Below are 13,303 nucleotides of genomic sequence, written 5' to 3' on the forward strand. Positions count from 1 at the left end.
CTTGTTAACAGACAATTTTAACTTTGATCGCATCTTACAAATACTAGTCTTTATTAATATTCTCAGCTGAAATAAGAGAAACTCCCTGATTTTTACATGCTGTACAGGTAAAACCAGCTGCCCTGATCTTCCATTTCTTTCCTTCTGCCCAGTGGGACTGACCTATGCACAGGGAGCCGAAATGGGAGAAGACTTGACAGGCTCGTAATACACTCCTGTGCTTTCACTCATAATTGCAACATGAGCAGTGCTACCATCCTCCTTTCCCCTAACAGATGGGGCTGATGAAGTCTCCGGACTTTTTTTTTTTTTTTTGAGTACCCAGTACACTGTAGGGCTTCCAGGCACTGCTCAGAACTTCTGCTATTGCTTTGTGACCAGGACTGGATACAGAAACGATAACTCACTGTCCCTATGCTCCCACTGGGAGTCTGGTCCAGGAGCATGGGTGGTACATGGCACACAGGCTGGGATAAAAATGCCAGAGGGAGGACAGGCTGCCACCTGGCATTGAGAGGGGATGGAGAGGGAGCAGAGGGAGCCTACTCAAGCAGGGAGTCTTGCCGGCTTGCCTGCTCTGAGCAGGGAGTCCAGACAGCTGGCAGGCAGACCTGGCTGCAGTGTAGCACCTCTGCTTGCCTCCTGCTTTAGGAGAACATATTTCAAAAACGTCTGGCTGGCACATTAAAGAGGCTGCGAGCCATTTACCCCAATCGCTTGCACGGTGGAGTAGGAGAGGAGCTGTGATGCACATCTGCAAATGCATGAGATGATGCTTTGCCTGGGGGGGAATGGGAGGAGTAAGCAGATCTTGATGGATCAGCGTAGGGTATTTTCATCATAGCTACTCGACATAAATTAATTGCTTGTAGTGCACCAAAACCATTGTACCTCTTTTCCTCCTTTGATAGTAACCATTGCAAGTGCTATCCAGAATTGCTAACCAAGAGGAGCAGGATGGAGAGTAACGCCTTCTTAGCAAGGACAAACCTTGCTCAAACTTTCTATTTCAGAAAGGGAGAATAATCTGAAATTTTAATGGGCTTCCATGCAAATTTGAATTAACCACAAGAGAACCAGGACCCTGCTTTCCTTTTTTAAAACCTTCACATAGGGGAGCTCCCATGCACTTGGTCTGCATGAAGAATTGGACCCAGTGTCACAAAGTCGAATTTTCTACAGCTTCCCCAATGACAGCCCCTGCTCTCCTTCCCTCCCTCCCTCCCTACATCTCTGCTCCACTTCCCCTAGACATGGGAAGGATAAGAGCACTTCCAGGCTTTAGCTGTGTCATCCATTGTTAAGTACCACAGAGATAGCTTAAAAAACTAAATGGATCAAAGCCTCAACTTTGAAAATAATTTCCTGGTGTTGTTGTTGATACCAGTGTAACCACACATCTCTTTTTTTTTTTTTTTTTTTCCTAGGGGAACGTTGCCTTGATGATGATACCTACATGAAGGACCTATACCAGCTCAACCCAAATGCTGAGTGGGTTATAAAATCTAAGCAGAGTTAAGCTCACGACAAATGGCAGAAGAACAACCTGTGGACTTTTAATGCTGAATGTTTTAAAGGGATAGTTTATCCTTTCAACATTCAACTGTATTATATGTATTAATAGAAACCTACCTTGTGAAAAAAAAAGGTGGTGGAAACCCAACAGTGATTACCAGTAAATTCTCACTTTTACTTACAGAAAAATATCAGAGATAACACAGTTTTCCCACTCGTTTGTTATGAGAATAAGTCAGTTAAATATTTTAATGGCACTAATCTACCTTGATGATACTCCCATCTGGTAGGCTTTGTTTCAGAAGAATTTATTTTTCAAACAGATGCTTAACCTCTTTATATTAGAGATCTACAATCTGTGTAGAAGTGTGTGTTCATGTAGGTTTTTGCAGTGTTATTACACTGGAGAACCAAATCCTGATCAGCACTTCTGAATGGTACAGTATTAAAAATATTTAAAACTGTTTCCCAAGTAAGTGTGAAATTCACAGGAAAAACCTGCAATGCAATATACTTTGTCTTTGGAAATCCTATTTTTTTCACTTTCTAGGTGAAAAAAAAAAACTTTAGAAAAAAAACAACAAACAACAACTGTGAAAATGCTTTCTATGCAGCTTTTTTTTGCTAGAGATTTTAAATATTTTTTATTCTTATTCTGGTTGATTGTATTCTTGATACTATTTTTTTAATAGGACCATATGACAAGGTGAGTAATTTTGAAGCTCACCACTCTTGGCAGTGTCCTTTCTGGAATATTGTCATCTACTAGAAAGACCTCTAGGTTTTTCAGCAGTGATATGCAGACATGTTGCATAAACTGGTTCCAGGTTTTTAGGACATCTGATAGAATGCAGAGCATTTTGTGAACTGCCAAAACCTGCCAATTACTAGCACAATAAAAACTTTCAGGATTAATAAAATGAATAAAATAGCTGTGGAGAGAAACTGTAGCCTCAGTTTCATAGCTAGCAAACCACCAAACCTTTCACTCAAAATCTGTGTAAAGGTCTACTGTGGAGTTTACATAGGCTTTTTGGATGTTATCTACCATCTGGGCTATCGTAGATGAGGCTAGAAATCAAGTCCTGATTTCCTTGACTGATACTGTCTAAACCACTTAAAAATTAATAGTCCAACAATGAACTATTGCAAATCCTTCTCTTTGCAAGGGAAGGACTGAAAGCTTCCTGTGGAATTTGCTGATAATGAATTATAGACTGACATGGCTTACTGCAGCATGAAGAGCTGTGGACTGTAGCTTCAGAGCCCAGGTCCCACAGCAATGCTTTGGGCTCACTAACCTGTGTACCGCTTTACAATTTATTTGAAAACTAGCTCACCAGTGCTTAAGTGCTCATACCTGTGTGCAGACTACCTGAAATAACTACTGTGAAATTATAGCTTAGGAACTAAGTATTTTCTTTCAATGCACACACGATTATATTGACCTCTTAGGGAATATTCTACATACAATCAAGGACTGGATTAGATTTTTTTTTTGACTTGATCAAAGCTGATTAAAGGAATCAAGGGCCTTTCTGCTGAGCTTTGGATGTGGGCCCTGTGTTGTTCCCAAAGTAACCACTGGAACTCTCCATTTTCTGTACAAGCAGTGAAAGAAAACTCTGAAAGGTCATAAAAAAAATTAGGCACCTACTGATTAGTTATCCACAGCGTACGAACAATTTGGGGGGTGTAAGTATTTATTGTTTTTTGACGGCTGTCTTGATAGGGAGAGCACGTAGGGAAGGATTCTCAAATGCAGGATGAATGAAATCGGAAATTGTTCTAATGTGGCTGTACTGCCCCCGCTGCTCCATCTCGGCGGGTACCCCTACGTGCTGTTGCACTGTGCCATTATGGGCAAACCCCATGAGACAAATCGTTTGTCAATAGAACAAAATACACTCGCTGTTCTTTAAACGTAAGGGACAGAGAAATGGTGAAATACTTAGGTAAATATTTATGAATCTAATGTAATAAATAGAGGATGTTTTGTCATGTAATACAAAAATGATGTGTGTTCTTTATAGTTCTGTAAAAGATTGCTTGCTACTGCAGTGCTAGATGTTATTTTAAGCAGGAGCAAAGTGCAGAGGATAGAACAGCTGTACAGTTTCAGCGTAAAATTACAACCGCCCTCTGGCTATGATCTTTTAAATAACTTTGTTTCTGGTTTAGTGCCATTATCTTTTTTTAATTTAAAAAGCTCTTTTATAATTAAATATGTTTTTTTTTTCTTCTGAATTCTCTTCTCATTTATTATGTTAGCATGCAAAACACAAACGACACCAAGCGGCGGTTACTTTTTAATTTCACAGTTTACATCTTTGCAGGTGTAGTTCTGTAGTTTTGTGTGTGAAGAGGGACGCTGCTCGGTATGTTAACAGCAGCCTCGCAGCCCTGGGGTGAAGGCTGCAGCAGGCCGTGCAGGCTGCCCAGCACCCTGAGGTAACGCCTTGCAAGGCAAGGGACCAGCTGCCTGCTGGGAGCCCACTGAAACCTCCGTCTCTCTACCCTTCAGCACCCAAGAATTAAGAGCCACCGGCCCCCAGCTGCCTGCCACCTCCGTGGCCTCTGGGCTCCCCTCCTCCGAGACCCTGGAAGCCACCTGGGTGCCCTGCTCGGGGCGGCCCTGCCGGAGCAGGGGTCTCGGTGGTCCCCTCCGATGCCATCTGCCCGGTGTTTCTGGAAAGCCTTCAATAAAACATACACATTTAGTAAGCATTTAAGAGTTAAATTGCAGCAGAAAGCTAACTTGGTGAGAGATTTGCTGAGTGATTTCCTCTAATGCACCTAAATATATCTAAGGATTAGATCTCTGTTGTACTTCTATTTCTGAAAGGTTGCAGCCACGCAAAAAGAATGAAATGCGTATTGCACTAATTTTATAGCAATGTTTACAATAATTGTTTTTTATGTAGAGCAGTGCTTATAAGCTCTTCAAACCATTATTTGTGTTTGCACACAGACTGCATCTGAGACAGGTAAGTACTTCTCATCTCCATTTAGCAGATGGGAAAACTGTTCATAAATGGCTTGCCTGCAGCCAGAAGGGGCAAAATCAATCTGATTTGTAGAAACCGAATATAATCCTCCAAAAACTGTCTTAAAAATCTGCTGTATCGCCAATAATGGGACTTCAGCAATCACGAATCTGACTTCAGGGGACTGTTTTAATAAATACAATACTGTGGTTTTTAGCCTGGTTTCCAAAGGAAAGGTGTCTGGGGTAATCTTGCTGCCTGTGTGTGTTTTCCCCTAATTACTTTTGAATCTGCTGGCAGACTTCAATCATTTTTGGCAAAGAGAGTTGGGGGGGGGAGGGAATGTCTCAAAAATAATTAAGTTTCTACAAGCTTCATAAAACGAGGCAACTGGAAGGAAGACAGAGGCAGGACAAGTCCTTTGATCGAAGGAAGGATGACAGCATAAATTCAACCTTTATTTAAGCACTGGAACAGAGGCGGGAGAGAGGACGTGCGCGTGCTCTGACCGTGGAAGGAGCCCAGAGGCAGTTAGCGTCGGCCGTGCTCGTGAAAGCCCTCACCTGCCTTGCCTTCTGTCTTAGGAGGCTTCCTCCCTGACTTGATGCGAGTAATTGCTGCTTGTGCTGCAGCTGTTCTCCTGGGCTGGCTTTTGTGGTGCAGCTTCTCCATAGCTTCTGATTAGCGTGGCTCATCCCCTTTGGGCTCAGCACCTAAATGCGCACCCTTCCTGCACAGCTGTGCCCGCAGTTAATGCAGTCACCTGGGAGGTGGGTGGTGGTGGATCTGCTCCCCCTTCTTGTAGGTCTCTTGGGAGTTACCTTCATCCTGGACATAGATCTGATCTGAAACAGGCCGTTATGAAATGGTATCCTTCACAAGCAGTAGCAGGAACACAACTTGCCTTTCAAGTTGTTCTGAATCATGCGGAGATGCTGGTTCAAAATCCCTACAGATGTTACCGCTCCCTGATTGCTCACTTTGGGGATAATTGAAAGGATCTGACATTCTTTTACTGTCTCTGTAAGACCAATAAACAGCATTCATTCATGCTGAGAGTCAAAGTCTGTGTATTTTACTATTATGTCTTACCTCTGTAACGCATTGCTCTCAAAAATGTCTAGCTTCTGCTTCAGTTGGCTCAGCTCCTGTGCTTGTGTGTTTAGCCACTGGATCAGGTCCTGCAGGTAAGCCAGCTGTGGGTTTCTTTCCCATGGGATTCCCTGGGTTTTCAGAGCAGAGAAGCTACTATGTGGTTACATTAAGGTGTGTTTGCCATCCATCCTAATTCACTGCAGTGCTTGGATAGCGAGCGAAGAGCTGGGGCCGCGGCGGATGAATGCCCGTACCTCCCCGTTGGATAGGGCATGGCCAGCCAAGTGTCCATCCCCTGGTGTGTCTGTGACTGTCCGTAGCTCCACTGCCTCTGCTCGGTGTTCCCCACGGTGTGGGAGCAGCACGTGGCAGCCCAGGGCTGGCGCTTACGTGCACACCTCTGCTGGGTACGCGCTGAGAATGCCGGGAGCTGCAACACTGGTTACACACCTCTGATAACCTCTAGTCGTCTCTCTGGCAACATAAATAGTAGTGAATCAATACCTGTTGGGGAAGGTGAGAGTTTAAAATACAATATAGTGCTCGGTTAAAATACCGTATAGAGATGTGCTCTCTACCAGTGGTCACACGTGTGTTCCTGTCTGCTTTTGTGCCGTGCTTCCTGTCATCCGTACTGGCAGCCCTTTGACTTCCTAAACTGATGTATGTGATTTAACGTTTTCCTCATACCTGCAGATAGTCACAATGTACGTAACTCATTTATCTGAGGTGATGCCTCAGTGATGTACAACTGCAGTGTCCAATTGTCTGGACATGGTGAAACTGCGAGGACTGAAATGCGCAGAAGAATCTCACAAGCTTACGTGAGTTACTGGACGTGCCTTTGCTGGTTGTCAACGTGCAAATGTATGACTTGCTCCAAGTGACCCAGAATAAATGAGGGAACACATAGTTGTACAGAAAAGCTCAAGAATTTGATTGAGGGTCCAAGCCTTGGGCTGCATTAGATTAGCACCTGGAAAACAGTTTCTCGCTTATTGACTTTTTTCCCCTAATCCAAGAAGAGATAATTAATTTAAGTCTTGCCTTCTGATTTTGGATTAGTCTGAAACTTAGTATGTGTAACCTAATATAATTGCCTTAATAATATTCTTGTATGCTTCCACATTTTGTTGTATAATTTATAAGGCAGGTGAGCTCCCAAACTCTTACTCTGGATGCTCATCCTCTGCCAGAAACCATCCTTATTCATGAATCTGCTTAAGTCTGCATGAACAGAGGAATTTTTTTCTTTTTTTTTTTCCCAGCAGGAACTGCAGCCTGAGTAGGCAAAATGGCATTGAGGCTCTCATTGTGGGGAGCTGCACATCCATGAAAGACAGAGCTGAGAGTTGCCTATCTCAGTCTTCCAGTCTGGCTCCTTTTCTTCTGTGCAGTCTCATACTTACTCAGTACAGCATTTTGCTTCTCTGACTGTAAAATCTTGGGATGCAGCCAAGTGACATCCATCAGGGATGTGTTTTGTTTAAAATGCTTGATCTTCAAATAAGCTGTATCTCGTAGGGGTATAAGGATGATAGAGATAAGAGCAACTTTGTGAAACCATTATTATGCAGTCTTGGAATCCTCGCTAAAACCTGCGCTGGTGCTTTTAACGTACCATTTTGAACCAGTAAAAAAAAAAAAAAAAAAAAAAAAAGGACTTTCTTTTCATTGGGTTTAGCAAGGAGACAAAGAGCAATTCTGGCATGGCATAGTTACAAGTTCAGATATATATATATATTTTTTTTTTTTCTTGCAAAAAGTAGATCAGAATACATACCATGCAAAACCCTTTTCAGTCATTCAACTTTTTCTATTTAAAAAAAACAAATATATATATATATATATTTTTAATTTTGTAATAAAATACAGTTGTAACAAACTACAAATACTGCAGGGAAGGTATTCTGATTTTGCTCCAGTTTTGCTTGGCTAGATGGTAGAGGGAGATGCAAGAGCTGGAATTCTGGAGATGCAAGAGATGCAATTCTGGAAAAGAAAAAATCTTATTGTTGAAAGTATTGTTAAGGTAACAATGATAGGCCACTGTGTGAGTATGAAATGGAATACTTCAGAAGAGGATTCTTGATTATTCCAGTTCCTTCCAAGTTGACGATCAATTCTGTAGACCAAATCAATTCTGTAGACCAAATGTTACTGTCATCCATGCAGAAATGCTTCATCAGATGTCTTCTAGGAAGAGCTGAAAGCAGAGAACACCCATGCCCCAGTCAGCCTGGAGAGAGGAAATGTTCCCTGTAGATGGTGTGTGTGCTTTGTTTGTTTGTTTCCTTCTTTTTAATTTTTTTTTTCTCTCTTTGAAGGCTGTTGCTGGGAATAGTGAAAACTGAGTATAATTAGAAGTATTTTTCTGTACAATCACAATGTTGATGTTATGTGCTCTTCATTTTTCCTAAGAATTTCTAAGTTGCTAAAATCTGCTTGGATCGTTGTAAGAGGTATCAGCTTAATAAAGAAAGACTTGCTAAGCAAGTCCAAAACACTGTTGGTAAGGCTAGGAAAAAAATTATTTTTTTCTCCAAGACACCTGTAGCAATGGCGTAGCCTGAATTCTGAAAAGAATATTTTGATGTGCTGATGAAGACAGGACTGGTGATGTCCCATGTCTGTTTATTGTGTGCTGTCTCACAAGTCATTGTACAGGTGAGATGTCCTTACTCTTACAAAATAATATCCTAAAAATTCCCTTCACAAATGCTGAGTGTGGGCAATACTGATTAGAGTGGCTATTTTTAATTTATCTCTACCTTTACTTTTAACTAATTTTAGCTCTCACAATTTTTATAAAGCCCATTAGCAATATGCAAAAGGTGTGTTTAATTGCTTTTGAACCCCTGCAAAATGATGGCATTCACCACATCCTATGGGAATGAGTTTTTCAGTTAACTGTGTGTTGTCCCTTTGGAAGGGACTTCCTCACACAGTGAACAGTCCTACATGCTCACCTTTGTCATGTCTCTTACGGTTTCATAAGCCTTCTTGATGGCCTTTCTCTGGTCAGAATTGCAGCTCTTTTCATTGTCCTATGTGCAGAAACCATTCCAGAAGTTTGGTTGTCTTCACCGCTCTAGTTTGAACATTTTCTTGTTCTACTCTGTCCTTTCAAGTTAGGGGAAATCAGGAAGTTGCAGGTTTCCAGTTGCAGGTTTTCAGAAGGTGAATGTGCAATGGTCTATATGGTGGGATAGCAATTCTGTTGTTCTCTGTACCTTAATGACTTCTGTTTTATTTTTTTTTTGTGTATGTGTGTGTGTCTGTGTGTTTGTGTATTTTTAATCACTGAGTTGACATTTTCATTACTATTTGTATTAAATCAGTGATCTTTCCTGTCTGCTGGTGGACAGTTAAAAGTCAATCACTGTGTATGCTGTTGAAGACTTTCTTTCATATTAATTGCAAAACTTATCAATGCTGAATTTCATTTGTCACTTTTTCACCAGTCAGTCCTGAGGTCACCAGTGTCATGAGGTCCATCTGGAGCTCTCTGCAGTTTGTTTATTTAAAACTTTCAGTAATTCAGTATCAGCAACCACCTTTATCGCTTTGCTTATTTACTCCCACCTCCAGATCAGTTGTGGCTGTGTTGAAGGGCATGAACCTGAGCACTACACCTGCCTGCAATGAGACCATGTGTTTGTACCTTTTCTTTCTTGTTAAACAGCTGTTTATCCATGTGAGAACCTTTTCTTCCAATCTTCTCCCACCCTTCCAGCAACTTAATTTCTTAATTAAGGCTTTTGTTGACTGTTTTTTTTTTTTGGGGGGGGGGGGGGCGGATCTTTCTTATCCATATGCTTATGGACTTCCTCAAAAACTCTCCAATGGGTTCAGAAGTCATGACCTTACAGAACTGCGCTCTTCAGGAATGGTTTACTACAGCTAGCAATTCAGCTGTGTCATACTTGAATTCTTTGTAATTTGTGGGTGAAGACCATCTGGTGCTGGTAAGTAGCTAGTGTTAATTTTCTTAATTTTAATTGCAGTTTCTCTGACCTCTGAGCCTCTTCCAGTATGTGACAGTCAGCGGTATGCTCATGGCTGGGTCATAACACCATGTTCTTCCTTTTTCTGCCTAGGATTTGAGTCCATAGGGTATCTGTTATTTCTCTGTAAATCCACATCTCTTCCTTGTGTGTGGAATTTGTATCTATGATTACTACGTTCTGCAGCATGTTAGTCCTCCCTCTGCCCCCTTCCCACCCTGGTTTTTGATACCCCCATCGTAGTAATATTCTTAATCAAATCCAGGTGTGTGTGTGTATAAATATATATATATATATATATATGTTTAAAGACTTCTGGTCATGCTTCCTTCCCTCTCTCCCTCCTGTTAAATGGCACTTTTCTGCTCCACTCTGTCACTTGCCTTTATCTGAAATTGTGGAGCTTTTCTGCAGGTGACATCACTCTGAACAGTATGCTCTTCTACATCTGCCTTTGATTTAAAATTTTCCTATAACCTTGAAAGTGGTAGCAACATGGTTCTGTATGGGCTTAGGTGAAGAATATTTTTCTTGTACAGTTTTTCCTCTCTTCCTTCTGTTCCAGAAATTTCCTCAGATGCCGTAGGACCTTCTGTACCACTTCTGTAACATTGCAATGTAAGGAGCATTTCAGAGAACGCTACCACTGGTGGTGTAGTCTTTAACTTCCTACCTAGTCTACTTTTTGTTTGTAAAGGTATAGACCATAAAACAGGTCCCCTCCACTCAGATCTTTATTCACAGCTTATGAGGCTTTTAACTCTTTAGTCCATTTAGTCTCAAAAGTCACAGATATGAACAGTTTCAGCGATAGCTCACAGTATTGTCTGCCCTTCTCCTAAGAACAAGGACCACAGTCCTGACCCCATGTAGAGAATGACTTCCGTATTCATTAACTTGATCTCACACCATGAGACTTCTTCCTACATCAGCTCCACCACAGAGATGGTAACTTCATGTATTTTTATTACCATTCAGCTAAGGAAAAATTTGAGCAGTTCAGGTGGACTCTGTTGGTTTCTAGCACCTAGATAGGCATGGAGCTGTTGTGGCACACAGGCTGCTGCTAATGTGAACCTCTGCTTCTCACACAAGTTGAGATGGGGATGTTGCAGGTGCCGACACTGTTGGAGTGCCCTGGTGACAAGCTTCATGGTTGTCTTGAGACCCTTGGGGAATCACTGTGCCTAGACTGCTCATCTTTTTCCTGCTGCAGTGTCAAGACCTGTGTTTTGAAGCTTCTGCCATGATTATGGACATATTTTGTAGGATTCACATTGTTGGTCTTCTCCTTTGCACTATTGTAGCATTTTGTACACGGTAGAAGGAATTCAAGAGTGTCCAGATCCCTGTGCAGTTTGTCTTTGAATGCTGTCTTAAACATATATAAATGTAAATTTTGCTTCAGAGTCGTCAGTGCAGCTGTAAGACCCTTCTGTTCCCCTGTAACACCTTCCCTGTAGTGTGCTACTCAAAGGATGTGATTCCCACCTGTGGGCAACTCTGCTTTTCTTTACCTTTTAAATATTTTTCTTTTACATTTTGCAGCCAGTTTCTATTGGACTCCGTGCTGGAGCAGGTCCCGGTTCACAAAAGCACAGCAATTCTCTCATGGGATTCACTTAAAAAAAGTGGCTGGGACCCTGGCACCTTAGCAGCATGACAGGTTATGTCAAGTTGTGCTTTGGTGTACCGAGGCAGGAGGAATTGTGCTTTCTAAACAGGGCTTTGTCATTTCTGTGCTTAATGTTGTGTGAAACACTTACAGTGCCTCTCGAGACTGAGGGTTTTGTCTCCTTAACAGGCTGCATCGGAAGAGGCAGCGAAAGTTTCAAACCACTCACTCCTTGCGCTGCCAGTCCTCAGCTCTCCTCTGCAGCAGCTCGCCTTCAGGGCTCCAGGTCTCATTTGAAAGCACAGAAACACTTGCCAGCACCCCTGACCCTATGGCCCTGAGAGCTCGCTGAAGAACCAAAATGAACAAAAGTGAAGTGCAAACCTGCTTTCTCCCTGCTTTTTAAAAAGAGAGTGTCTCTGGAAGGTCAGCACCGCACTGAAACTGTCCCTGTGAAGGCCGCCTGTTTTGATGGGGTACCTCTGAGAGGCATTTCAGAAGCAGGCTTGTTGGATTGTTGGCTTTCTCATCAAGGGTTTGCTCCAGCACAGTTCCTCTGCTTTCTGACAATTTGATTATTAATTACTACTAAAAAAAAATCTTGATGGAACGCAAGGTTTCCCCTTTTTATATTGTTTGAATCCTAATCGACTTCTTTTTTGTCCTTGAGGTTCAGAAAGTCTGTTTTCTTTCCCAGCTCATGTTTTTTTCTCCTCCTTCTCCTTCCACCCCTTTTTGTTGCTTTCCAGTACAGCTGTGCTGTTTCAGCATCCCCGTGACCTTGAAGGCAGCCGTGCCACGTGGACCTGAAGAAGGGCAGCCGTGCCTGCTTTATATTTGTAACCCAGCAGCTAGGTTTCTGCAGGCACTCCATATATTCAGGCTTACAGTGACTGCAAGCCACCAGCAGCCCTGTACCCTTAAGATTTCTCTCTTCGTTCTCATCAAAGACCTGCTTAGAAAAGTTAAACAACCTCTGTAATTACCCAGTCTTTCTTAAATCCTTTTTCATGTGTCACACTGCTCACAAATGCAGTTCATTTCTGAATGAAATAGCATAAGTACAAATGATCTTTTCTTAAGTTATTAACGTATTTCTCCTCTGACCTTTTGTATCACTTTAAAGTATTTACAGTGTCAGGAATGCCTTGGCTGAGCATGTTTCAGGATGACTTTTATCTGCTTTTGGCTTCATTTAGTGTAATTGGTCCTCATCAATGCACCTGCTGTCTAGTCTCTGGTGAGGGGGTGGGAGAACAAAGAAGCTGGAGTTCTTAGTGTCAGGTACAGAACATTAATCTCAGAAGTTATGGCAACAGCCACGTCTTCAATATGGAGCCCCACTTTTACCCTTACTTATGGTTAGTGTACAAAAAATGGTTTAGCTCAGGAATGGGCAGAAATTTCAGAAGACAGAGGGCAATCTGATGGCAAGTTTGGAGAAAACTACTACATTTGTTCCTAAAGTAGAAGTCCCTGCAAATTTACCTTAATATAGCATTTCCTCATGTCCCTTCCCCCAGGAAGAGCTTTTTGCTCTTCCCCTTCAGGCTGTCCTCAGAGTTTACCTAGCTACCTTTGGAGAAAAAAAAAAAAAACACCACACAACCCTACAGAACAAGTTGAACCGTCTTATAACAGAAGAACAGAAAATGTGAAGTAAGCAGAATTCAGCCTAATTGTCTCTGGTGTCTCCCTGAAGTTTATTAAGGAACAGATGGGTCAGTTCTAACTTTTATGGGCCAGGTTTTCATATGAACTTACTATTTTTTTTCCTTTTTTTCCTAAGAGCATGATCCCACGTGATCATTAAACAATATGATTAAACATTAAACAATATGATACTGAAACAGTGAGATACTGGTTAGCAGGTAGCTAATTCTTTGTAGCAACTGAAGTTATATCAGCTAGCACTTTTTTTTCTTTTTAATTCCATTTTCAGTAATTTGGCGTAATTTGGCATAATTTGCTACAAATTATCCATAAGAAAAACTGGGCTTTGTATTCATTTGCTTCTAAAGTTGGCATGTGGAAAGTACTTCCTTTTCATATTATACTAGAAGTATTTTAGGGAACTGAAGAGA

General features: G+C 41.7%; 1 protein-coding gene and 2 long non-coding RNA genes across 7 annotated transcripts in view; 2 read left to right on the forward strand and 1 right to left on the reverse strand.

Moving 5' to 3' along the window:
* ARHGAP18 (Rho GTPase activating protein 18) overlaps window positions 1-3,762 on the forward strand; it is a 92,291-nt gene extending 88,529 nt beyond the window's left edge. For all 4 annotated transcript variants that reach the window (XM_080586798.1, XM_080586797.1, XM_080586796.1 and 1 more), the window contains one exon: window positions 1,428-3,762. In XM_080586798.1, coding sequence (XP_080442924.1) covers window positions 1,428-1,519 — 92 coding nt within the window. In that variant the 3' untranslated portion in view covers window positions 1,520-3,762. The remainder of the gene's footprint in view (window positions 1-1,427) is intronic.
* On the reverse strand, window positions 2,069-9,391 carry LOC308192852. Its single transcript, XR_013949164.1, has 2 exons — window positions 6,288-9,391; window positions 2,069-5,683 (listed from the first exon to the last, which is right to left on the reverse strand). It is a non-coding gene; the product is annotated as an uncharacterized lncRNA (long non-coding RNA).
* The window catches only part of LOC308192850, a 42,653-nt gene continuing 38,737 nt past the window's right edge, over window positions 9,388-13,303 (forward strand). The window contains exons 1-4 of one of the 2 annotated variants that reach the window (XR_013949160.1): window positions 9,388-9,565; window positions 9,698-9,730; window positions 10,170-10,222; window positions 11,409-12,828. This is a non-coding gene — a long non-coding RNA (uncharacterized lncRNA). Of the gene's footprint in view, window positions 9,566-9,697; window positions 9,731-10,169; window positions 10,223-11,408; window positions 12,829-13,303 lie in introns of those variants that run through there. The other variant, XR_013949159.1, reaches the window with a different exon arrangement.

The sequence above is a fragment of the Anser brachyrhynchus genome (assembly GCF_964034855.1).
Source record: "Anser brachyrhynchus genome assembly, chromosome: 3".
NCBI lineage: Eukaryota > Metazoa > Chordata > Aves > Anseriformes > Anatidae > Anser > Anser brachyrhynchus.